Source organism: Tetrao urogallus (genome assembly GCF_951394365.1).
Source record: "Tetrao urogallus genome assembly, chromosome: 17".
Lineage (NCBI taxonomy): Eukaryota > Metazoa > Chordata > Aves > Galliformes > Phasianidae > Tetrao > Tetrao urogallus.
Window position 1 is genome coordinate 11,374,133 of NC_136830.1, and position 25,826 is coordinate 11,399,958.

Genomic DNA, 25,826 nt, shown 5'->3' on the forward strand with positions numbered 1-25,826 from the left:
TGGGGAGCGTGGTGCACCTTCACTTGTGAGCTTGGCCCAGTTAGCACCTGACATTCAAACCAAACCTGACTTTACTCTCTCTTTGCCCCCCACGGCTCTCCCCGTCTGCCAGGAAATCAGAAAGCCCCTCATGAAAACTAAAGGGGAAAAGCATTCCCAAGGAAAGAAAGCATCAGCTTCAGCTCCGCCAGCACGGAGCTCCTGGAAGCGTCAGGAAGATGGCAACACTGCACCACAGTTTGTGAATCAGTCACAGAAACAGCCACTGGGACGTGACACGACTCCAAGCCCCAAAAGAGTCTTTGGGAACGTGGTTCTAAAGAGGGGTTTGGAATTGTTCTCAAAGGTAACAGCAACTGTGAAATGCTATGAGGTCACAAACTCAAGGACATTACAGCCAGAGAAGGACAGCTTTTTTCCAGTGTACCAGGTCACACACGTGCAGTGGGGAGTGGAGTACAGCCTCCTACTACGTGCAGTTTTTACCCCTACTAGAAGGGCAGGAAAAAGGAAACAAGGCAATCAGTTTCTAACCACGTATGTTCAAGGAGAATTCTTGGCTGTAGCTCAGCCATGGAGGTCACCACAACAGAAGCACATCTCCCTTGCCTTGGAGGATGACTTTTTTGCCACCAACAATTGCTGCTCTACCGCTTGTTGGAGAGAGAGTGCTGGGAGAACAAGCAGGTGATTACATAGCAACACGGGGTCAGCAGATGTTCTGGTCTTCCTTCTCTCCATGCAGGTCATTCTGTTGGGTGATATGCGTTGGCTTTAATACACCTGGAAGTGAGCAGAGGTGGTGCCATCCTTCCAGCAGCGCAGGGTTTCCACTGTGACAGAACGGCAAAGGGGACAGGTCTTCTCCCTGTCAAACCAGAGGCAGAGGCATTCTTCACAAAACACGTGCTGCAGAGACAAAAGGGCGCTGTCACAACACGGGCAGCAGGTCTGTGCTCATCCCTACGTGTGCATGCCCCACAGTATGGCTGTGCAGCAACAACCATTTAGGTTCATGGGGAAAGAGAACCCAACTAGCAGTCCTTGGGTGACAGGAAAAACAAATCCCAGCGTTGTTAGTACACCAGTTTGCCCAGAGGTAAGGGTATTTGTTGTGGTTGGACTTGATCTTTAAGGTCTTTTCCAACCTGAGCAATTCTGTGATTCCATGATTCTATGTTATTCTATCTCTTGTATCTCTAGAAAGGATTAAAAGAGCCCAAGAAATTTGCTCTAATGAAATGACTGAGAATAGAAGCACGCTTTCACCCTAACTCTCCTTTACCCTGTTTCCACCCCCAATGCACTGGGTTAGTTTACAACCCTTTGCTTAGCTCAGACAACCTCCTTTCTGCCTCCTGCCCCTCACAGTGTTTGTTTCTGCTCACAGCTCCCAGTAGCTTCCACAGTCCCAATTTCCTGCTAACTTATCAGCAGTTCAGTAGGCTTATTGGCTTGCCACCTCTCCAAGGGTCAGATAGAAACATGCTGCATTCCAGATCCAAGGTCTGGACAGCCAGCAGGGAGTCCTGGGACTGCAGGGCTGATCTTTTCCATCTCAAGAGCTGTAATCAGACCCTACAGAGTGGAGTTCATATGGCTCAGCTGTCATGAATCACTGGCTATCAGAAGGGGATATATCTAATAGGACATCCTATACCCAGCACATACCCAATATATACATACTCAGTGGATATCCTATACCCAGTAGTGCCCAGCAAGAGCTGCCAGAATTGTCTAGGCTGGCTATGCCTCTCCCTAGCTGCAGAAATGCCAGCAGGGGAAGGCGATGTGTGAAGCTGGGGTCTTACCTGGCACATAAGGATCAAAGGTTCCCTGAACTCTGCTTGGCAGATGGCACAGATGTCCCCTGCCTCACTGCACTGCTGGCTGGTGGCACGGGCCCCGTAGGTCTGTTAGGAACCATGGGGGGAAAAAATAACACTGTCAAAAGGTTTGAGGATGATCTGGTTTGTGCTGAGAATGCACGCAGTGCTTTTCACACTCAGATTTCCTGCAAGACACGGGAAGGAAAGTGGTGCTGCTCCACTGCGTGTGGGGAGGAGAGGTTTGGGAACCAGCATGCAGAACCTGGGCAGCCTGGCATCCCGTGTTCTGCCTTGTCTCCCCCTCAAGCCGACTCCATCTTTTAGCATTTCCACTTGTGGAGTAATGATAATGAAATTTAATGAGCTCAACAGGGAGCTGAATGGATTAATTCAGCACCATTTGCAGAGGTGTTTAGATGGTGGGAGGCGTTACTATTAGCAAGTCAGACAACAGAAGGGGAACAGCAGCACCTGGGGTGTCCCACTTCTCCTTTTTGGGGTCTGGAAGGTAAATGTTGCTTCTCCCACTGTAACACTATCATAAGGGGAATGGAAACATGCTGAGGATAAAAACCCAGGACAAACCCACAGGACAAGCAAGGTGAACTCCAACAAACTTCCACTATGTTACATTCCTTTCCTCTACATCTCTGGTTTTAACACTTTAAAATACAAATCACAGCAGATCTGAACATCAGTACTGTACAGCACTACATGGGGGGCAATTTCCATGTGCTGCAGCATCCCTTTGAATGGCAACACACATCAGGCACTGCATCCACTGCTTTAACATCTTCCTCACGCCCTGCAGCTCAAAGCACTGCCAGCTTTGTGAAGCTCTGCGTTGGTGGGTTCACCCACACAGGGCTCCCACTCAGACTGGGCAGTCCAGGCTTCCAGCAGCCTCTCTACCACAAACAGGACAGGGCAGATGTCAGAACGGGTTCCCAGTCTCCCCGATAAGGGACGCTGCCTTACCCAGCCATGGACAACGTGCTGTTTTGATTCTGTAATTCTGATTTGGTTCTGTAACACTGAGCTATCTTCAACTCTGTCACTCATTAGTGAGAAAGCTCCACTTATGAAACCGATGACCGCTTACCTGGGGGGTGCAAAGGACCTTCAGTGCTTTCCGAACACTTCCCACGCGGCCACAGATGTCAAAAGACTGCAACAAAGACATTTGGTAGCAGATATTTTTCAGGACATGTGCATGTACACAACTCAGAGACTCAGGAAATGTGTGGCAGGGTTTCTGCAAACGAATCCTTGGAGGGAGGAAAGATCCCAAGCAAGAACAGTGCTGAAAATATTCCATGGAAATTATGGAATGCAGTAAAAGTGAACCAGCAGCGCAGCAATGGAATACAGCTCAAAGACTTCACAGGGCAGAAAGAGGAGCAGAGATCAGAGCATTGCAGTAGGGCAATGTGCCCACCCTAATGCGGACCCTTTCCCATCCGAAGCCCAGAAATAAGGCCAGAAAATGCCCAGTCCGCTGTGAGAGAGAGGGAGGGCAATGTGCAAGGGTTGGAAACGGCCTGTGGGGAAAAGAGGATTTCCAGGGCTGCAAGGCTCCGCCACACAGCTTGGGACTGCAGGGCCCAGCAGGTGCTAGGAGGGAAGGAGTGGGAATTGCCTGTCCAGCTGGAGAGGAGTGCAGTGATTAAATATCATCAACAGAACGAGGAATGAGAAGCAGGATCGATGATGGCTTGCTCCCATTCGCCTCAAGAAACCTTAAAAGCCAGGAAGGGAATGAGTTCCCAGCACCCACAGATCAGAAAAGGGCAGAAAGTAATGCTGCAGAAAATGACTTCTGAACAGAGACTGAAAGATGTAGATATTATCAGCTTGGCAAAGAAGTACAGGAATGGGGGAAAGGATGCATGATAAGCTCTCTACACACATAGGGCTCAGCAAGAGAGGAGACACTGGCAAGTGAAGAAGACACAGCACTACTACTAAAAGGGAAAACAGCTGAAAACCTAATCTGATTTGCCATCTTCCCTACCTGCTGGCAGGGCTCTATGAACTAGATAAGAAGAAATAATTGGGCAGAGAACAGTTCTGCATTAGCCAGGAGAAAGGCCAGATGTCACAACAGGCCCCTGCATTTGTAACCTGGGTGAGGAGCTCGGAGGGCAGGGATGCAGAAGGTGTGGAGTGGCAGCAGAGTAGCAGCACGGAGGCACCAAAATGCCTGGGCTTGGCTTTCTTCTGAGCATGATTAAGTGGGCTCACTGCAGGGAATGCCAATGAGATCATCGAGCAATAGATGTGGAATCAAATGAAAGCACCAATAATGCTTCCAGTCAGCATGTAAAGAGCTCCCAGGGTCCTTCCAGTAATGCTTCCAGTCAGCAACTAGCACTTGAGGCTGCCGACTACTACAGATTTTTTCTCCTCTAACAAGGATGGGGATCAGCTCCCTCCCACAGCACAGCCCACAGCCTTCTCTGGCTGCTTTGCTTGTAATGTGAATGGCTTTGCTCTGGCTCCGATGTCTCCTGTTCTTCCGACCTGTTTCCCCTCCTTTATTTTTCCTCCAGTTTCCTGTACCCCCAAAAGATGCGTGTCCTACAAGTCCCTTTCACATCCCATGCACTGAAGCCTATGTTGCACCATCATCCTTCTGGCAGGTGGATTGCAAATCGGGTTCACAGCCAACAAGTGCTCACTTCTGTCAACAGAAGAGCAGCTATAGTATTGCTAGTTTGAAGAGTTCGTGCCTGAGACAGAACTCAAAGCACTGTCACACCACATGGTATCTGTTCCCTCTAGCATCGCTCCTACCCTCGGTTGGTGCTTCTGTTCAGGATAGAGAACTGTAAGAGCTCAATGCCTTTATTTACAAACAAAAATCAGAGGTTTCCATTGACACGGTCTGCTCAGAGCACCCAAACAGCTCCCACTGTGCTCTGTGTGGGCAGAGGGGATGCAGCCGAGCCCTGGCCTTTTGCCAGACGTACAGAAGGTCTGAGTGCTAAATTGGCTTCTGTGGTTTTTCTAATGTGGTTTGTGGCTTTGCTAATGTGAACTCCTTTGGGTATATTTTCAGCGTCTCCGGCAAGGAAGGAGACCTGCAACTCTTGTGATGGTAAATGGGATGCACGTACCTACTATTACATGACCTGCATTGGGACCATGCTCCCTGCTCTTCTCTCTCATTTCCAAACAGAGTCTCCAATAGGCACAGGTCTACTCCTAACCTGGCCACACGTGCTGTGCTGAGCTGCTGCCACATGCTGACATGGGACACGCAGGCCCTTGTCCCTCCACCTGTGCTCTGCAGGAGCAGGAGGGCCCCAACGCTCTTGGACAATGACTTGTCCAGATGAGAGAAATAGCATGTAGAAGTGCAGGACAGCTGCCCTTCTGCAGTCGTCCCTTCTCTTGCACAAGCAGGGATGCCAGACAGATCACTTGACGCCTGTCCCTGTGTTGTGATCTGTCTTCCTGACCCCCACAAGGCCAGAAAGCCTTGCAAGGGGTTCCCCAGGGGAGATTCACACAGTGAATCCCCGTCCATCACGTGGACATCGTGTGTCCCTTATTCTGGCAGCATGCTGCCTTGTCTTGGACACAACAGATTCCCACGACCTCCTCTGCCTGCCCTGGCAGCAGGGGCTGCATGGCCCACTCCTGTAGCTGCAGGCTCATCTCGGGTTACGAGCCATCCTTGGATAGTTACATGGTTCAGCAACCCACCAGCTCTCAGCTCTGCAGGTTCAGACTTTTCTCTCAGTTCTTCAGTCCCGCAGGCCCTTTTTCCCATGCTGAAAAGAACATGCAGCAAGCCAGACTTACTTGCACCTTCTCAGGGGAATGGATAACAGTGCATCCGTTGTTTGCTTCAGCTGCTGCCCTGCCCCGACATAACGAGACTTACAGCTACTTCTAGACCTCAGGTTTGTGACATGCCTTCCTAAAGTCACACCTATTCGCTTGCAATTGTACAGGCAGACTCTATGCCTCGTTATTTTTGAGAAAACATCAGTTGTATTTGTCTGTCACTGAGACCCTCGACTTGTCTCAGAGATGCCAGCCCCTAGAATGGGGCGAGAACTGCCTGCTTATCCAGGCAGGCCCTGGAAGTCCTTCCATTTGCCTGCTGCACTCAGTGCTGTGCATAACAGAATAGCTGCTCTCTCTCACAAGACAGAGAGAAAAGCTTAACTGCAGCAATCCCTCGTGGTGCTGAATCTACAAGCCTGGAGACAGCAAAGCTCTCTTCCAATAGTGGCCCCCCACGGCTCTGCTGTCATTCTCTGCTAGCCTTCACAGAATAAAGACTATTAGAGAGCAGCAATGACTTCATCAGCCTGATGCAACATTGCCGAGCAGTCACACATCTCCCTCCAGCTCACCGCTGCCCATACAGTGCTGAAGCAGAATGTTTTGGCAGTGAAGCACAGGGCTGCCAAGCTGCAGCTTCCCCTCCTGCCCAGCGATGGCAACATCTAGAGGTGCATTTCTCCCCCCAGCTGTGCTTCTGGCTCTGTTCTTGCCTGTTAACGAGGCGCTGCTCACCTTGCAGAGGCTGTACAGGATGATCAGGATCCCTCCTAGGAAATAACTGCTGGATGGGTCATCTCCCATGATGTATTTGTACCATAGCTGGATGGGGACGAGGGATCGGAACAACTGGCTCAGCTCTTCAATAACCAGGTAAAACTTCCCCTGTAAAAAAAAAGGTGATCAGTATCAAGAAATCCAAAGAAGAACATTTAAGAGGTGCAAAGCTTGAAGCTTATAGGACTTGTGTTCACCTATGCAGTTTGCTACCCCACACAAGGACTCGTGAGATGCAGTTATCTTTGTGGCCACCTAACCTGGTGCCTACAAAGGATAACTGCAGTGTTTCTTTCTGTTCCTCTCGCTCTTTCACTTATCCAGCTGTTATTTTACATTTGTGAATCTGAAGCTTTTAGAGCAGGTTATGGGTGTAGATCTTCTTGCATACCTGTACAGCATGTTAGCAGGAGGGGTTAAGGCTTACAGGTTTACATATATAAAATGTAGACACTATCAGTAATGAGAAAAGGAAAACAAGACAGATCTTTTTCAAGCTACACATCTTCCGAAGGTGCAGAGATTTAAATGCAAGGTGACACCATCTTCATGATGGCTTTGCAGACCATCCCTAAGAATCTAATTGCGTAAGCATCCTTCCCTTACCATTCAGGTGTTGGGATGTCTACACTGGCTCTGAAGAACACGTGAAGGCACGTTACACTCTAAGATGCCCATTTTTCCTCTCCTCCTTCCCCTTTCCCATGCCTTTGTTTCTCCGATTCAGAACCAGAAATCAGAGAAGTCTCCACGCAACACACTGTGGGGTTCCCATGGATGTTGTCTGCTAAAAGCAAAATAACTGCAACAAATTCCTAGGCACTCCTGCGTGACCTAATGTGTGTGTTGCTGCTCTGGATGGGGGATCGGATGAGATGATATTTCGGGGTCCCTTCCATAAGGGAAAGGCTGAGTTGTGCCTGCAGGTGCAGACAAAGAGTTGCTGAAGCAAACTTTATCCCAATACCGGATTGAATGCCACAAATGCAGCAAGGCAAACTCTCCTGAGGACCTTAACGTAGACAAAGGGGTGGGGGTCTCCCAGCCTCAGTAAGGAGTAATCTCTCTTCTGTCCCACAGGGTCTAAGAGGGAGAAGTGGCGACAGCACAGCAAGTCACTTCAAGCTGTGGGCCCAGAACTACGCTTAAAGCGTAACAACATTATCCAGACCACAGAAATGTTTTAATGCCAGCTTCTATTCGATCCTAACAGGGAGAAGGGGGAAATTCCCCTGGAATTTTGCTGTGCTGTCCCTGTTAGCTTTGTCATCACTGGTGTCAGCTCGGGTCAGCAGCCGTTTGCTGAGATGTGGGGTGGGATGAACCCCCACCGCCCAGCAGGACAGCAGCAGCCAGCGCCCTTCCCTGGGGCTGGGATGAGATCACTCGGCGGCCATACCAGCAAATCGAATCCTTCGGAGAGCTCTGGCATTCTCATGATCTCATATCCCCCCCGGGACAGGGAGTGAGGTCACACCAGCAGTTGCTAACGGACCTGGGCTGTTTTCTTCTTCTCCCCCCCCCCCTGTTAATCCCAGGTGGCATCACGGAGCAAAAATGTAACGGCGACAATCCGTGGGCCTGAACGCAAGCAATTTATTAAATGAGCACTGAGGGCCTCGTGCCTCCATACCATCATCGGTTATTTCTGGAGCCTTTGTGACAGAGGGTCGCAGCCCGCTCATGACTGCACTGCCGTTTCCTTCCCTTCACGCAGGCGTTTCCCCACCTCCCCCTGCTCAGCCAGCGCTGATGAAAGCAACCAGCAAGCTGCAGGCTGCCAGCTGCTCGGCTCCTCCGTCCTCCTGCTGGGCTCAGCATCCTTCATTCGGCCTCGTTTCCCTGGCAGGACGGGCTGGCCCTGGTCACTGCTTGCTTTCCCATTGCATCAGATGGATTTTGGGGCATCTGTCCTCTGAAGGCTGAAATCAGGACGAAGCTGAAACTCTTCTCCCTCAAAGCTTTTTGAGACACTGAAGTGGCTGAGCCCGCAGCACCACATGAAGGTGGGTCAACGGCTGCAGGACTCCGAAACAAATGTGCCACGAGTGACAAAACTCCACGTTTTCCAGCCACAAAACTTGTACCCTTGACAAAGCTTCACTAATTCCTCCCTGCTGTGATGTGAACCTGCAGCTTGCAATGTACCAGGACTGCTTAGCACCCTCACAAGAGCACAGGGAGGTTTCCAATCAAGGCACTGTGCCTCTTCCCATCACCTCTCAGCCCTTAGGAGAGGCCCTGTGTAGCTCAGCGATCACAGGAGGGGAGAGCAGCACAAGGGCAGCAGAGCAGCACTGAGAAGAGAATCAGTGCTACAGTAAACGTTTACAGATAGAGCCCGTCAGGCATCCCAGTGCAACACCAGCCCTTCTCTAAGCTAGGGAAAGAGCCAAGGAAATGAAAGTGGTTCTGCAGAGGGCCATGCTGAGGATAATTGTGATCTTCTGAGCCAGAAGCTTACAAAACAAGGTTGTTAGCCACAACTTCAGCAGCAAAACAGTCTTCTGATAGCTGGAAGCCGCTGCAGGCAGCGCCCATCATCTGTAAGTGCACTCAGTGCTCCATTCTGCCTTCTGCTCTTCAGCTCTGTTATTTCTTGGCTATCCAGGCTGAAGTTTTCTGAGCTGAATTGTGTGAAATCTTGAACTTCTGCTATTTTTCATCCATATTAAGAACTGTATGTTCTCTTAAGCGTGAGTACAATTACTGCTCCTATACGGATCTGCTTTGAAACGATGACTGCAGGTAAGGCAAGCACTGCTTCTCCTTCAGGTGACTTCTCTTATTTCATGGAAACCCATAGAATCATAGAATGGCTGGGTTGCAAAGGAGCACAGTGCTCATCCAGCTCCAACCCCCTGCTGTGTGCAGGTCACCAACCAGCAGCCCAGGCAGCCCAGAGCCACATCCAGCCTGGCCTTGAATGCCTGCAGGGATGGGGCATCCACAGCCTCCTTGGGCAACCTGTGCCAGTGCCTCACCACCCTCTGATGAAAAACTTCCTCCTGATATCCAGCCCAAACCTCCCCTGTCTCAGTTTAAAACCATTCCCTCTTGACCTGTCACTATAAATCTAAGCACCATGGCATACAGCATCCCACACTGCTGATGGATGAAGGTCTTACAAAAAAATAACATGAAATCACGTAATTAAAAAACTAATTGTAATATACACATAGCAAAGGGGGGCAGTTACAGCTGCAGAAGCAATGCTAATTCCTACACACGCTAACCAAGCACTGATTTTGGGCTCTCATTTGACATCAGGCTTTGCACAAGTGTGCATGTGCTTCCACAGAAGGAAACGGAGAGAGGCTTTACACCACGGAATTAAAACGGGATGTAAAAGAAGTGAGAGAAGTTGCAATGAGGCAACTGTAAGTTGTGATTAGCACTCAAGGGAAGTTCCAACTCTCACTTGTTCCGCTGCCAGCAGCATTAGGACATACACTGAGGCAGGAAGATGCTAGAAACACTTCGAGACCTGCTGGCAATTTGGATCAGAGGAGAGCAGACTCTGCTGAGATCTCAAATCACACTTTAAGGAAGGAGCAGTAAACAGCACTGTGACATGGAGGATGCTGGTGAAAATCCAGGCAAGGCTGATGAGAATCAATTCCAAAGTGGGTCTAGAAGGACCAGGAGATTTTCATGGTTAGTGTACAGCACCTCTGACAGCCACACCTCAGACAGATTAATCTGGGAACTTAAACTTGGAAGGTGCTTGAGAGCACTGCTTTCTTTAAAGTTGAGCAGCAGTGACTTCCAGAGCCTGCTAGAGAGAAGAAAGAGTCCCAGTTTCTCAGCGCTTAGGCTTCAGTTTCTTTCTTCCTTCAACAGATCTCTTAAAGCAGCTGCACAGGGAGGTCTTTATGGAACCATCAGACCTCCTGTGGCTCTAAAGGAGCAACGCAGTGTTCTCTGAGCAGAGTGAATCCATTTCTGAGCGAGCTTCCCCATAGAGCATCCAAGATCCTCAAGGAGAGGATAACAAGAGGACAGGCCATTGCCTGTCTAGCCACAATTTAGACACACTGCTGGAGGAGACTGAGATTAACTCTGGCACCAACCAGACAAGGGACAGGAAGACCATACTTGGGGATTTTTTGTACCGTACCGCTTCTGTTCCTACTCCCAGTGCTTGTGCAACTTGTTTTAATGCCTCCATGCTTTTGATGAACAGCATCCAGAGGACACAAACATTCCAAGCAACAATTCTTTTCCACGAGTATGAAGAAAGGAACGATACCAGCTCCTTAATTAGTTGTTTCATCATACTCTGCCCTAGGATGAAAGAAGGGCTTCTTTCCTCTTAACATAAGCCTCTGGAAGAGCTGCAGCCTAGAGGAATTGCTGTGGCAGCAGCAAGCTGCTCCTCCTCCCCCGTGATCCAGTGGGACCTGTTCTATGTGATGGGTTGTTCTAGAGGAATGCAGTCTGCAAGGTGAGCTAGGTGCTCAAGGAACTTAACAATTCTGCACACAAGTCCTCTGTGTGACTGAGGACAGGTCAGTCTGACCAGTGAGAGGCTGCATCCCAAAATTCGGAGCCATGGTATCTCATGGTGCTGAGCTATGATGGAAAATGGAAGCAGATTGCTGGAAACCTGAACCATTGTGCTTATTTGCCTTACAACAATTGTTTAATTATACAGGGCTGTTCACAGAGACAGAAACAGGTGGTGACATGACAACTACACACATCTGCATGCTCCATTCTTACACAGAACAGCACTGGGGCTACCCTAAATTAAACCAGCTTCCACAATAGAGCTGTAACCACCCTACACCAGGGAACTTGGGCTGCACTCGAAAAAAGGCATTTGGTCCAAAGTCAGAGTGCAAAGTTATGTAAAGAATGGCTGTCACACACAGACTGGGGTTTTTTCCAACCAAATTTGCTGAGATGGCAAGCAAAGAAAAAACAAACAAACAAACAGAACTAAAGACACAAAACTAAGCAACCAAAAATGTCCAAGCAGCCATTCCCAGAGATGCAGTGAGGTTCACTCAGTGCTGGTTCATACATTTGCCACTGATGCAACTTGAACAGTCTATAGAACAAACCTCACATGAGTAATGCTAGTATGACCCCGGCCTTAAACTCATTTGCAATGTCTAGATTCATCTTTCAAGCAGAACAGACAAGTATTTACTCAAACAGTAATTTCATGCTATGCTTTCAACAAATGTTACTGTTTTCCTCGTGAATTTCCAGCCTTCTAGACGTGCTCTGGGCTTCCCTGTGTTCCTGTAACTGGGCTGTGCACCTGTACAGAAAACACAGTGAAAATTCTGACTTATTTATTCACTGCTGGATAACAGTGCCCCTGGTATGTGCCTTTCTCCCCTGCATATCCCAGATTCTTACACAGCTCTTTTGTCCTGCTATTCCTTCTCTACCCCACCCCCACGCTGCTCTTCGCTCCCCAGGATATCAGCTTAGATTGCTGACAGCACCATGAGGAGGGGATGGGAGACTTGCAGGCACCTGGGATTTCCTAAACAGAAATCTTTGGCAAATGTCCTTTTATTATTTATTTCCTTGTTTTTAATTCCACCCCCCTCAAGCTGTCATTCCTTAGCAGTGAAAATGAAAAGCTGCCATTTACGTGCACACAACAATGCAGGCTGCTGCAGGCCACATGGCTCCTGCAGTTTAATTTACTTTAATTCATTTTACATTGAACCAAATGATCTTATTTGCTTATTTTAATGGACAGCCTTCAATATACAGGGTGGGAGCCAAGCTTCAAAGAAATTGCCAGCCCAGCTGCCATTAAAAGTTGCACTGAGCTTTGAAGGGTACAACACAGCTCTTGGGGTGAAGGGACATCTTTAACCAGCTTCACCACCTTCTCTCCAGTGCAGAGGTACAAGATCTGACTCTGATTTGGGTTACTTTCCTTTCTTTGCTGCTTTTTTCTGTTATGCACACACTATTCTTTCTCCATGACTTTCTTGGCATCTCTGTTTTTCCAGGCTAGTTTGGAACCTGGGAAACTCTGTGATGTTTTTACATTTCCATTCTTCCTTTGGTGGGGATACGTGCAAAGATATTCTGTGTCTAACATACTCAAGCTTGGAAAACCCTGGGTAGATACAGCAGCCTTCATGCTTTGCATTCAAGCAATGAGTATTGTTTTGGTTCCTGTTAACCTTTTCTGGGCCCAAAATGTTCATTGCTGTCTGTATTCAAACTGAAAAGACAAACCTCTTTTTCTTCATCTTAACGTTAACTTGTTTTTTCTCAGTTATGAGTTCACACTTTAGTAAATCTCATTCTGAATACGGTGAAAATTCAGGTTGTCCTTCAGCTGTTGCAGCAGGTCCAGAATTGGGCCACAAAGATGAGCAAAGGGCTGGAGCTCCTATAAGAAAGGTTGAGGGAGCTGGGCTTGTTCAGCTTGGAGAAGAGAAGGCTGCGGGGAGAGCTCACTGAGGTGCTGCAGTACTTGAAGGGAGCTTACAGGCAGGAGGGAGACTGACTTTCTACATGGTCTGATGGTGCCAGAACAAGGGGGAATGGCTTTAAATTGAAAGAAGGAAGATTGAGGTTGGATGCTGGGAAGAAATATTTTACTCAGAGGGTGGTGAGGCACTGGCACAGGTTGCCCAAGGAGGCTGTGGATGCCCCATCCCTGCAGGCATTCAAGGCCAGGCTGGATGTGGCTCTGGGCAGCCTGGGCTGCTGGTTGGTGACCTGCACACAGCAGGGGGTTGGAACTGGATGATCTTTAAGGCCCCTTTCAACTTAACTCATTCCATGGCTCATTTCCATTGCCAGTGAGAAGCCCTTTTACTTTTTCCTTCTAAATCTGTACTGGATCCAAGATGGTTACTGATGTCACCTCAACCAAATGCTGCCCTTCCTGTGATGGGGCCATACTCACAATGCATGACCATGTACTTGAGACTGGGAGAACTGCTCTAGCCAAAGTTTTTTATGTTCACTGTCCAAATGAAAAGATGCATCTGAGCTAAGTGGAATTTGATACTACTCACTGCTTTCATTAATGACTTTAATGATAGAACCAAGTAGGCTTGTCAAACGTGCAGTTGAGGCTAAACTGAGAAGTACATTGGAAGAAAGATTCATAATCCAGAGTCATTTGACAGAATAGAGAAATGGTCTGTAAAACATGGGGTGCAATTCAGTAAAGAAACAAAGAGAGTCCAGCAGAGAGCAATAAGAAAAACAAAGATCTGGAATGAATGAGTCTGAGGAAAGGCTCAAATAATTGTTTCTTCTACAGAGAAGACTGAGAGGACATACAAAGGTTTCAGTGTGTAAGAGGAAGAACAATCTGATCTTGCTTCAGTCACAATGGATGTGGAGAAGTAAGAGATTCAAGAGAAGGACATTGAGAGGCAACGTATCACAAGAAAAAACGATGCAAGCATCAGTGAAAACAATACAACAGAGACTAGAATCTCAAGGAGCAGTATGAAAAGCCAACTGGCTTTCAAAGTGCCTTTGAACTTCCCAGACGAGGAACATCTGAAGAGCTTGCTCTGAAGCTGACCATGGAATGATCAAAGCCCCTGATATTCCACCCATTGGCAAACTTTATCATTTACTACCACCAGCAAGAAGATAATGCAAGGAAATTCAAGATTAAATACCTATATCCCAAATGCTGCTGCACTGAACTCTGTCCCTGACAGCGTAGTAATCCCCACTTCAGGACTTGCATAATAAGGAGCTGCCAGCTTTATCCATGGAGAGGCCCTTGGTGAATATTTCCTGGGGAAAAAAAAAGAGCCTACGACCTTACAGCTCTACCCTACAAAGTTGTTTCCCCAACAGCTTGCTATCTGTGGTGATTAAGGAACAGCCATCCAGTTCACAAAACACAGGCTAGGCTTCCAGCACAAACACTGACACAAGCATTTGGGGAGGAAGACAGTAACTCTATATCTGATAAATATTAAGACAGGAGGTGGCAAGTACCTTGGTAAGAGTTTGGTTAAGGTAATGTCCAGAGTGCAATAGAACTGTTTTAACTCACAACAAGCTTATTTGGGGATAAAAAAGTCACTTGACAAATAAGATGAGTAGAATTGTGCTGGCTTGTGGAGGTAAGCTGGGGGAGGGCTCAGGGAAAGAGCTTGGCTCTGTGGTTACCAGGGATGGTTTCTGTGGCACCCTGTGGTTCTCTTGGAGCTCTCCCATCCCGGTTTGATCTTGGTTAATTTGTTACACCAGATCTCATCCCTGCTCGGCCTAATGGATGCAGTGTATGGAGCAGGATAAAAAGCAAATCCAGATCCATAGCAGTAGGTAACAGCAGTCTCAGATGTCAAGGGACAGTGAGACCATCAGCAACATCCTAAGACAAAAAGGCACTTTAAAAAAAAGTGAGAAGTATTGCCATCCAGAAAAAGGTATTAAAAAATGAAGCATCTGTGCTCTGAATCATTACAGGCCCTTGACAGATGTGATCTTACCAGCCTCCCACTGTAGCTGCAAATAAAGCCCCCTTCTCTTTCTTCTCTCCCGACAAGGATTAATGAGTACTTGGGATAGCTCTCAGACAAGCAAGCAAAGGCTGTGAACCTTTTCCAATGCTGCCATTTATCTTGGGAAGACTATTCACATCATTTTTTTTTCCTCCCCTCCCCAAGCTGGATTATGCTCTGACCCAGCACATTAATCTCCCCAAATAAAGTAATAATAATAGGAGAAGAAGGGGGGGGAAAAAAAACAAACAACAACAACAAAAAACAACACAGAGGACTTGGACAATTGCCAGAAATAAATTAATAACCACCTCAAACAGCCCTGCTGTGCAGGAACAAACTGCTCAACTCCCCTGCCACCCATGTCATTTGTAAGCAAAACTATTCCCGGCTTAGATATCCCCTAAGTGCCCTGCCTGGGACTTTCATCCATTAATGATGGTATCTGCATCCACCTCCCATACCAGCAGCTGCCAGAAAGTTTCTTCACCAAATGCCCACAGTCTGCATTGCCACCTTTGGCCACTGAAACACTGCACGTGGAAGGATGCAGAACGTGGTAGGTCTGCGAAGAGTAAAATCTGCATACGCAAATGTATGAAAGGATACCTTCAGAAAAGATTTGGTGAGGAGGTTTAAAATGTTAGGCCCGGTTTGTGTGTGGTTTATTGAAGTATTTTAATTGTTTACTGAAAATATTTCTTCAACTATGACAGGAACAGGCATTATCTTGCGTGGTATCAGTAGCTTCAATTTCAAAGTTATTTTTTTGACCCAAAGTGGAAAGAAGAGGAGTGTTTTGCAATTTCTTCCTGTTAATAAGAAATTTGTGCCTCAGAAATAACCTACTGACAAAGCCAGCTCAGAAAACAGAGCAGCAGCCATCAGAAAAGCAGTTATCTCACTGCTAGCACTTACTCCTCAAGCAATGCTTACCTCTCTCTCTGGCCTTCAATCACTTGCTGGCATTACCAAAGCCTTGCTCAGGTCCGTGATTTTTCAAAACCCAAAACCTACTGCCAGGTGACTCTGCTAAAATTTCATCAGAGGTTTCCTGATTCCTGCCCTTCCACCCGTATTTCTGGCCGTACCCATGTTGTAAAGACCTCATGTTATCAAAGATACACATCCGTGGATCCAGAAGGGAAGGGGCTCTTACCTTTGACTTGACAGCTAGGATGATCTTAGGCAGGGCAACAATCAGGCATTTCAGTGCAATGGTGAGATACTTCAGCACAAAGTCTGTGATCCCCACGATCCACATCAGGTCAAAAAAGTCCAATCTCTCAACGTTGGGCTTCAAAAATATAAGGCTGAAAGGCATGACAACAAAGTTCAAATAGCAACGAGGAGAACCTCATTTAAGCTTCTTGGTTCCAGCTCTACCCATCATCAGCCAAAGGCAGAGAAACTCCCATGAACCACAGTGAAGTTCTCAAGGGCAACAGCAATAAGACATGCAGATTAGTCCCACGGTTCCTCTGGGCCTCTTGCCCATTTCTACCAAGGCCAGCAGGCTTGCCTGCTATCAGAACACAGGACCCAAACACGTACAGAATCCATTTCTGAGATTTCAAGCATTAAAACCTGCAATCGACCACTAAAAAAGAGCCTTTGGTGTAACAACAGCGCCTTCAGTCCTCCTTCAGTCCTGACTGTGAAAGCTTTTCCCTTGAGGCCTCGCTCTTTAGTACGGTTCCTTGGACAGGAAAGTCACAGCCAAACTCAAGATCACCGTGTCTTCCTTCATGGAAGCAGCCTCACCACAGGCAGAGCTATTTCGGGGCAGCAGTCTGTACAGCTGTGCTTGTCACGAGCGGGTGACAAGGGAACACAGCAGAACTGTGGCAGGAAGGTTAGGGCTCCAGGAGGGCCATGCTCTGTCACAGGCTCACAGGCTGTCAGTTAGCAGCTCTCACCTGAACCAAAGCTCCATAAGGCAGTGGTCTTTGCTTAGTGCTACTGACTGGGCTGAACGTCTGGTCTTTAAAGAAGGGGAGTGCAGGACAGCACAGCTTCACGCAGCCATGAGGTCTGGACTCTACTCCCACTGAAAAAATAGGATTCCTCTCTACGGTATTTCCCTACCCAAGCCTCGTGGTAGAAAGCAAAAATTTAAAAAAATAATAAAATAAAAAGAAAGGAAAGGTAAAATAGACAACCCAGAAAGATAAGCCTGAGCATGAATTTAAAATACTCACAACATTGGCACAGCACAACAGGTAAAATTAAACCCTAAAACAAAAACAGAATCAGAGACTTTACTACTGTTTATGCACTAGAAACGAGTAAAGAGTAAGTAAATCAGGAGTTGAAAAATAAATGAGGAAGAAGGAAAAAACAAAACAGTTATTTCTAACGTCACAGGCCTGTCTTGTGAACGGGCACAGGTCCCCCTGTGCACCAACACATCACTTGCAAGAAGGGGTTTTCCAGTAAGTGATTGCCCAGACTGTTTACTCTTAATAAACTATGCCCTAAACAGTGTGCAGGATGGTCCCAGATTGCCAAAACCCTTGTATTTCAGGGTTCTCATATTTTAAACTATTTCTATTCGTGAGCTTAACCTTAACCTGCTTCCTAAAGCCACGTTGCTTCCCTATGGTGCAATAAATTTCTTCTGAGCACCTTCACACCTTTCTGCCATACCTCTTTCGTGTCCCCCATAAACTGCATGGAGATTATCCCACAGCTCATCACCTCTCATTCTTACCTACATATGCATAACTTCCCAGCTCTCTCTCTTCTTTACAAACTCAACTTTCCAATAATGAAACCCTAATTCATTAGGAGCAACTCCAAAAGCAACCAGGGGGGTGTGCAGACTGCAGACCTGGACTCCTCCACTGCACAGACAGTATTTGTGGGAAGAATCTGATAAGCAATGAACTAAGTGAGAGAAAGAACATACCTGAGAGATGTCCAGCCATAGCCCAACTGATGCATACTATGTGCACTGTATACTCCAGAAAATATTTTAATTCTGAAATTTAAGTTTCTTCCAGTGGGACAAGTAATATTCTAATTGGGAAGATAATTCATGCGGTGTTAACTAAGAGCCAAAACTACTTTCTCAAGTGACTGGGTTTGATAATTGCTTCATTTCTTCCTACTTATTCCACTAATCTCTCTTTGCTTAAGTATCTTTGCAGGGATAGTACTGAACCAAATCCATGGATACTAACTCCTCTGTATTTGAGAATTGCTTCAGTCAGAATTTGAAAGTTGAGCCCATCTTAATCACACCAGACCCAGATGCCTCCAAGTGCTGAGTACAGTGAGGTAACACACAGCTGCTTCACGACCAGCTTATCTCCAGTAACAGAATAAAAGTTGGACAGACCAAAAAGAAAATATGACAGGACCAGTCAAACCAGTTGGTCCATTCTTATCTGCTTCCAACAGCTGCTCCCTACATTCAGTCACAGCGTTCAAAATGGAAAAGTTCTGCTATGAAAAACTATCCAACCTGCTTTGATGCTAAGAAGTGTTTGTATTTCAGTGGCAAGTATATGTATTTCAAGCAGAAACTGTAGCATATCATCACAGCTGGCTCGTTCAGACCTGGTTATGTCACTTACTGATAGGGGCATAGTCCTCTGATAAAAGTGATAGGCATGTTCTTTTCCTGCGTTGGAAGGTACCACAAAGGTGTAACAACGACAGCAAACACAGTGAGCACCCACACTTCCTGAAGAGTGAGTAGAAGTGGGCTTCCTCCTTTCCAGCCTGGCAATTATCACCCACCGCCATCAGATGCAATGTAAATTCTGCCCACCTGTTGTACAGCTGCTGGGAGCTGAATGTGTAGAGCAAGTACAGGGTGTTCCCAGTGAGAAAGGCCAAGATCCAGAAGACAACCAATACTGATCTCTTCTCCTGAGCAACAAAAAGCAGAGAACATAAATTCCAAGCCTCGAGGGCTGCACTGAGCTCCTGGCTGCTGAAAAATGCAGGGCCAACCCAGGGGATCCAGGCATGCAATTGAGAATTCAGGAATTAATTATTTACATGGGACTAAGACTCACAAACAGGCTGCTGAGTAAAGACACTTACAATACAAGCAGAAAGGGCTCTCATCACCCAACCTCTGCAAATAGAGCAACTTCAGAGAAATTAATGCAAACACACTGGTGGAAACGACAGCCTGGTTTGCAGAACGTGGTGTTCAAAGTTGGGATCTTTCTGGCGACATCTAAATTCTCCTGATATTTAAAATGCAGTTTGAGACACAGTTTAAAGGAAGTCACTTCCACATATTATACTGCAGTTCTGAGCCTAAACCTGTGTGGAATGGTACTTTGTGAAAGGAGTGTTTTACAGATCTACCCAAAGTCACTTAGAAGGCTCAGCTAAACCAAAGGTAGCATAGCCCACTGCTTCATGCAGCACATGAATGTTGTCTGAATACATGAAGGCTCTGGAACATGTATTTTTGACTCAAGAAATAATTAAAGGTCAGAAGAAGTACAAATTTTACATTTCAAAGCACGAGGAACATTACGGATGGAAGCTGGAAGGCAGAAGATCTTGTCCTGGGTCTTGGCCCAGTGTTATTTTGGAGAGCAAAAAAACTCTTGGGAAGGGGAAAAAAAGCAGCTTTATTAAGATGCATTAAGAATAGAGCTATTTGTAGCTATTCAACAGCCAGGGATGTTAGGCTGAGATTTAAAGCAGGCAGATTAATGGGCACAGTGCGAGAAAGACAGAGGTGCAAAGTGCAAGGCAACAGCAATCTATTACACAACTGTGCAATTTATCTGTTCCCTGGGCACTCTATCACCTTTATTTCACTGCTACTGGTACATATAAATGTATGCTTGTGCATACAGAAAAGCAATTCTTGTTTTGTGCTTTTGGTGCTGTTGAACTATTTTGCTGACACTGAAGATTGTAAAAACTGAGATAATCCCCCAGTTTCTTTATATTCTAAGTTTAACATCAGGACAGCATTATAGAGACATTAACAAGTACCACACCTGCAAATCCTTAATCTGAACAATTAAACACTAGAGAATTACATCTCATTACTATTTAATGACACTGATTTCCACTGGGCACAATGGGAAACTGAGGCACAGAGAAGTGCTTGATGAAGCACTGCCAGCCAGTGGCAGAACCAGAAGCAGGTTTGCACCTCCCTGACTTTCCCTCTCTTGCTTTTCTATGACTTCCTTTCCCAAAAGCATCAATGGGGAGAAGTAGGCAGAAGTGAGAATTGTGGCACAGGACACATACTCTGACAGACCTGTATCTATACAACAGCATTCAACCCTATGTTGCAAAAGAATTTTCAGCATAGACATTTTGTGTACTAAGAGAAACATTGCCTGGGAGCAAAAGAAAGCAAGATGCTGTGCTTACCTTTAGAGCAACCTGCTCTCGGAGTGTGGAGTTGGCATAGGCAAATGTGCTGGCCATGCCAATGCACACAGCAATCCCTGCAGGGAAAGGCACTGTGAGTATACATGGCCATGCAGGAGGAACTTCAGCCCTAAGCCATCTGATACAAGCACCTTGAGCTCTGAAGAACAGTTACTGAGTAATATTCTGGATGCACCAGGAATTAAAATAAATAAGCAACTGAAAAACGTCAGTCTGGCCTCACAAAATTCAAATACAAGCTGAACTGAAATAAAGACACCACAATGAGTGCTTGCCAGCCAGCCAAGTACAGTCTCTGCTAACAACAGGACAACAGAAGTGCTGCAAGTTGTGGCTGCACTGGGCAAGCAGAAATCAGCTGGAAGACAATATTACAGCAGCAGTTTGGCAGCACCTAGAGCACAGAGCACGCTATCAAAAGGATACAGAATACCAAGTTTAAAGAACAAGACTTTGCAGACATAAATCAGTGGTGGTTTTGGGTTATAAGCAGAGTAAACTCAAGCATTACTGGCTTCTCTATGATGATAATCTCAGCACATTACACCCAGTAAGGACCTTCAGACATGCCACACAAACCAGGTCACAGAAGAGAAGGATTTGGTGAGTGCATTTTACATGACCACTGAAGGGCCGAAATGCTCAAGCTCCAATATAGAAACTAGAGCATATTCTTTAGGGAACTCTGAAGATGTCGACTACAAGTTGTAACTGCTGATGCTGTTGGGCTTGATCCTCAGCCCCTGTAGTAGCAACTGGGAACAGGAACGGGAAGGATCTCCCACTTATCAGGACAGGAGCAGATGGGACTGACACAGATGAAAACAGCTTGCATTGGAAGTCAGGTGAAAAAGTAGAGCTTGCTATTCCATGCATTTTAATGTGTCCCCTTCGTGCTGTAGACGCTGCCATGGGGATAAATGCATCAGACATCCCAGCAAGGCAGAACTTCCTAACCACCCTCTAGTCCCCTTACAGCCCCAAAAGGACAGCCGCTTACCAAGCTTGTGCTGGAAACAGACTTTAGCCAAGAGGATGAGGATGAAGGGAAGGCCCTTCTGCAGCCAACCGATCACCGCTTTCAGCTCCGAAAGCGCCGGTGCCGGGGTCCCAGCCTGCTCCTCACTGCCCTCCTCAGCGTGCCCGTGTCGGTCCCCTCCCGCCATGTGCAGCAGGGACGCACCGCGGTGATGGCTGTGGTGGAAATGATGGGGCTGCTGGCGGTGGTGAAACGGGGCTCCTTCCGTGCGGCCCGCTCCCTCCTCCCTTGGGGCCGGCATCTGAATGAACACCTCCCCACCTCCTGCTGAAGAGCCCAGGACCAAACCCGACTGGAACGGCGTGGCTGTGATGGATCCCGAGGGGATTCCTGCCAGGCCGGAGAACAGCTGCTGTGGTGAAGAAGTCTCAGCCTTCAGGCTTTCAAACACTCCGCTTTCATCCACGCTGGTTTCAGAACTGACCGTTTGGCTCCGGTTTCTGTAAAGGGAGGAGATGAGAGAAAAGTGATGGAATACAAATGTGTGCCACAGAACTCGCAGCGCCATCCTAACAGCATCCTGACATCGCCTTCGTGCACTGCCAGGACATGCAGTTCTGCAGGTAACAGATGTGATTTGCTCCTGGAAAGTCACAGCTGCAGATCCAGGGGCTGGCATTGCTCACAGTGCACCAGTTCCTTCCTCTGAGGGCTGGAGCCCCCAGACCATCCCTTTCCCTTTGGAGGAACCAGACAAATAAGGCATCTAGTATCTAATTCAGCATCTATAGCAATTTTAAGATTTAAAGAAAATTATAGAAAAAAAAAAAAACAACAGCAGACCTTCCCACAGCTCAACCAAGACAGGACTGATTACATAGAAACAAATCAATCATGCTAATTCAAAGAAATGATCTGCCCCCAAGGTATTCCTTCTTTATTTAGGGGTGGTCACTGCTTGTCCCTAACAGCAGTGCAAAGGAGAGAGGCAGCTGGAAAAGACAAGTGTTGAGAGCTGCCTGTGTGCCCCTAATCCAACAAATACAAAAATATATTCCTGAATCACAGAAAAAAAATGTTTTATTTTTGTGTTCTCAGCCAAACAGACACGGATGTGCTCATGGATGGACCAGGCAGTGGGCAGAATTGGTCCTGGCACTGATTTGTTACTAAGTTTGTTGCATAGATTATAGCCAGATTCCAAAAGAAAGTTCTAGATGTCTTCACCCTAACACCAAAAGAAAATATGCTTTCTTCACCTGAGCCCAATGCTGCAGTACTGAACATGTGGTAAGTTTGGATGAAAGGGGACAACAGAAGCAACACACAGAAAGGGTCCTCAGGCAGTAAACGCCCTGCAGACAGCAGAGAGCTCTCTAATTTGCAAAAGAAGACTAAAGAATAAATAAAGCACAGCAAGAGGCAAAGCCCACAAGTAAGGCACGTTGCACATCTCTCTTGGTGTGAAGCCTTGGAGATTTCCAGCTTCAGAAACAGTGGTCACAGGCTGAGCCAGCACACACAGGGCCTTCACTCTCTCCCCCATGGGCTCAGAAACCTCCCCAGGTTCCCCACAGGGCATAGAGCACTGCCTTCATCTGACTCCAGAGACAGCTCCAAACCTCTCTGGGCATACCTTCCCACTAAGTAAACTCCTCATAAGGCTTCTTATAGCTACACCCCATTCCCAGTGTCTCTCCACAGCAAGGAGTCAAGTCAACAAGACAAGGCACACTTCTCTTTGGTTCAAATTAACCAGATGTTGGATCTCACACCTAGGTTACAACGCAGGGATGCAGACACAAGACAGAGACAGAACACAACAGATCTGTGCCTACCTCTGGAACATAAACACATTGGGTGGGACAGATAAACACAGAAGTATTGTTTGCAACAACACTACCAGGGCACACGACTTCTCAGTAGGAAGGAACTAACCAGGCATATATTAAAAACAGACATGGATGAAATGCTGAGCCCGATGAAGTTAACCAAGTGACAGTGTCAGTGGCAACAGCATTTCATTGTGGTTAGAAAGCCTTCAGCCTACATCACTGACATGTATTTACCTCTACCTGCAAAAGCAGCAGAAAATACTTAGCAACTGTTTGTGATCCAAATCTTTCATTTACAATCTCAGCTGAGCCAAAGCAATACAATTTGTTAGTTCTATCTTAGTCTCATTAATTAGATTAGTTTCTTCTTCAGAGAAAAAAAAAGTCAACACTAACTCTGGGAAAACACAAGGGGACATTCAGCACCAGAACAACAAGAGTGGCAAACCCTCCCTTGTTGATGTGATAATTACAGAAATGAATTAGGAGTACTGTGCATCTAAATCTTCAAGTACGTGAAGCTAGATGCAGATTCTGGGATGACACAAAGAATCACCCCAACTCTTAATGAAGGCTCTGCTCATACAGATTGACCCTTCTGGATTGGTAGTGCTCAGTACCCCTGCAGCACTGTGCTGTGGGTTGCTCTTCCAGAGCCTCAAACATCCTGCTGCCTGAGCCAGCTGTCTGCATGCATACCACAGTGCATCACCAAACGTGAAACATTGCAGTTGGCAGCAGTTGAAAGAGAAAAGTAAATCTGTCTCTAAACCCAAGCAGAAAAGCTGGCTGTATCCCACACACAGGAAGTATTTGTCTGTCTCACTTCTGAGCTTTTGTCTTCCAAAACCAAGAGATGCACCACACACTTAAATCAGAACACTGCCACCTGCAGAGGAAAAGGTAGGAAAAACTGAAGAGGAAGCATTCAAGGCCAGGCTGGATATGGCTCTGGGCAGCTTGGTCTGATGGTTAGCGACTCTGCACATAGAAGGGGGCTGAAATCAGATGAGCACAGTGCTCCTTTTCAGCCCAGGCCATTGGGTGATGCTACGTACCTTTCAGGAGGAGCGCTGTCAGTGTTGCTGCTGTGCCGTCTCTGCATTTTCCTCAACACCTTGAAACACAGCACACTCAACATCAACGCTGCCAGTCAGCGATTCCAGCGTGACTAACAGAGATCCACTGAGCCAGAGAACTGGGAAACCTCTTCAGCTGGTGACATGGCTGGTGTAAACCATCTGCTTCTCCGCAAGAGAGGCCTGCAGTTGTTTCTCGGTACACTTGTGAAGAAACAGCTTTCAGATGGCAAATGAGAGCACATGCAAACAGGTCTCCATGTTGGGCAGGAATGAGGCAGACCTCCTTCTGCAGCACAGTGCAGCTCCCCAGGGCGTGCAGCTGTACGGTGACATGGCCTGCCCTACATCCCGCAGGGCAGCTCCAGCTGTGAGGTGGAGCAGTGTGTGCTCTCTGCAGCCTTCCTCCTCTTGTGAAGAAACTTGCAGAGCAATAAAAAGCAAAACTGAGGGGGAAAAAAGAAGATGTATAAGCATTTTAAATGAAAAAGTACAATCAAGGCTTGACAACGTTCTTTTAAATAGGCAGCCCATCCCTTTTAGGCCACAGATTGCCATTAGCAAACCCTGTGCAATGGTCAGAAATAATATCCATGTGTGCAACAGGAAACTGAGATACACGCAGCCCCGTATCTGTAGATCAACAGAGGTACACTGTGTTGAATTTGTGAAAGGATGAGAAGGAAAGTAACACACAGTCATCCCACCAAGCAGGATGAGCTGGGACAATATGGGATTTGAGTCACAAAGGACAGAAAACATCAGGGTTTTAACATGGGATGCCAACTTTTGGACACTGCTTTTAGGGCTTGTGGTGGCAATGGTGATGAGGAGACAGTTGGACCAGATGATTTCACAGGTCGTTTCCAACCTTATCATTCTATGATTTCTGGAAGTAAAAGAGTGAGCCAGTCCACATATCCCATTTTATAATCTTCAATATATATGTGTATAATCAAGATGCTATAATTGCAATATAGTTGTTTAATCAACAGATATCAAGATGTTGTAATCACAATATAATCGAGAGAATCAAGCAAGGTAGACAATGATCACAAAGAGAATAAGCGGAAGAGCTTACCCTTCGGCTGAGCTCACCAGAAGACACCAAGAGAGGGGATCTCCAGAAGAGATCCTTCCCCTCTGGTAGACAGCTCTTAAATAGGTCTAGGAGGGGTAGAGCCTGGCTCCACCCCTTCTGGCAGCACAGGTGAATTGCCTTCACCTGTGCTCCTCTGGCTGACTCATGGCTCGCCTCAGGTGATCAATCAGAGGTTCAGGCCGTGACTCAGCAGTTCCCATACACTCCACCCCTTCACGGCGTGAACCACTGATCAGGTTAACAAAAGGGTGAGCTTTCCCTAATACAGAGATCCGGTATATCGCGACGCTTATACAATTTTATCGCGACGTGTGTTGGTACAGTTCAAGACAAGTGATGATTAGTGAATGTCCATGTTCTTCTATGGGCCAGTGCTCGATGATGTGACTGGAGGCATGAGGTCCTGAAGTGCAGGTCCGTTCTATGTTCCATCAGTCCCATGCAGACCATCACCGGGTGTTGTACGTGATCTGACAGCAACACTGGAACACTTGATGGCGTTTTGTTCCTTCCGGTGGTCCTGAAGGCTCACAGACTCACGGGGAGTAATACAGATGTTTTACAGGTACCAGGAGGG

General features: G+C 46.9%; 1 protein-coding gene across 1 annotated transcript; it reads right to left on the reverse strand.

Moving 5' to 3' along the window:
• Positions 1-774: 774 nt before the first annotated feature.
• On the reverse strand, positions 775-24,209 carry RNFT2 (ring finger protein, transmembrane 2; the record flags this gene model as incomplete). Its single annotated transcript, XM_079543746.1, has 9 exons — positions 775-909; positions 1,812-1,913; positions 2,932-2,997; positions 6,363-6,512; positions 16,029-16,182; positions 18,648-18,748; positions 20,234-20,310; positions 21,255-21,733; positions 24,127-24,209. 9 exons carry the CDS (start codon positions 24,207-24,209, stop codon positions 775-777), a joined length of 1,347 nt encoding a protein of 448 aa, XP_079399872.1.
• Between the last annotated feature and the right edge of the window lie 1,617 nt (positions 24,210-25,826).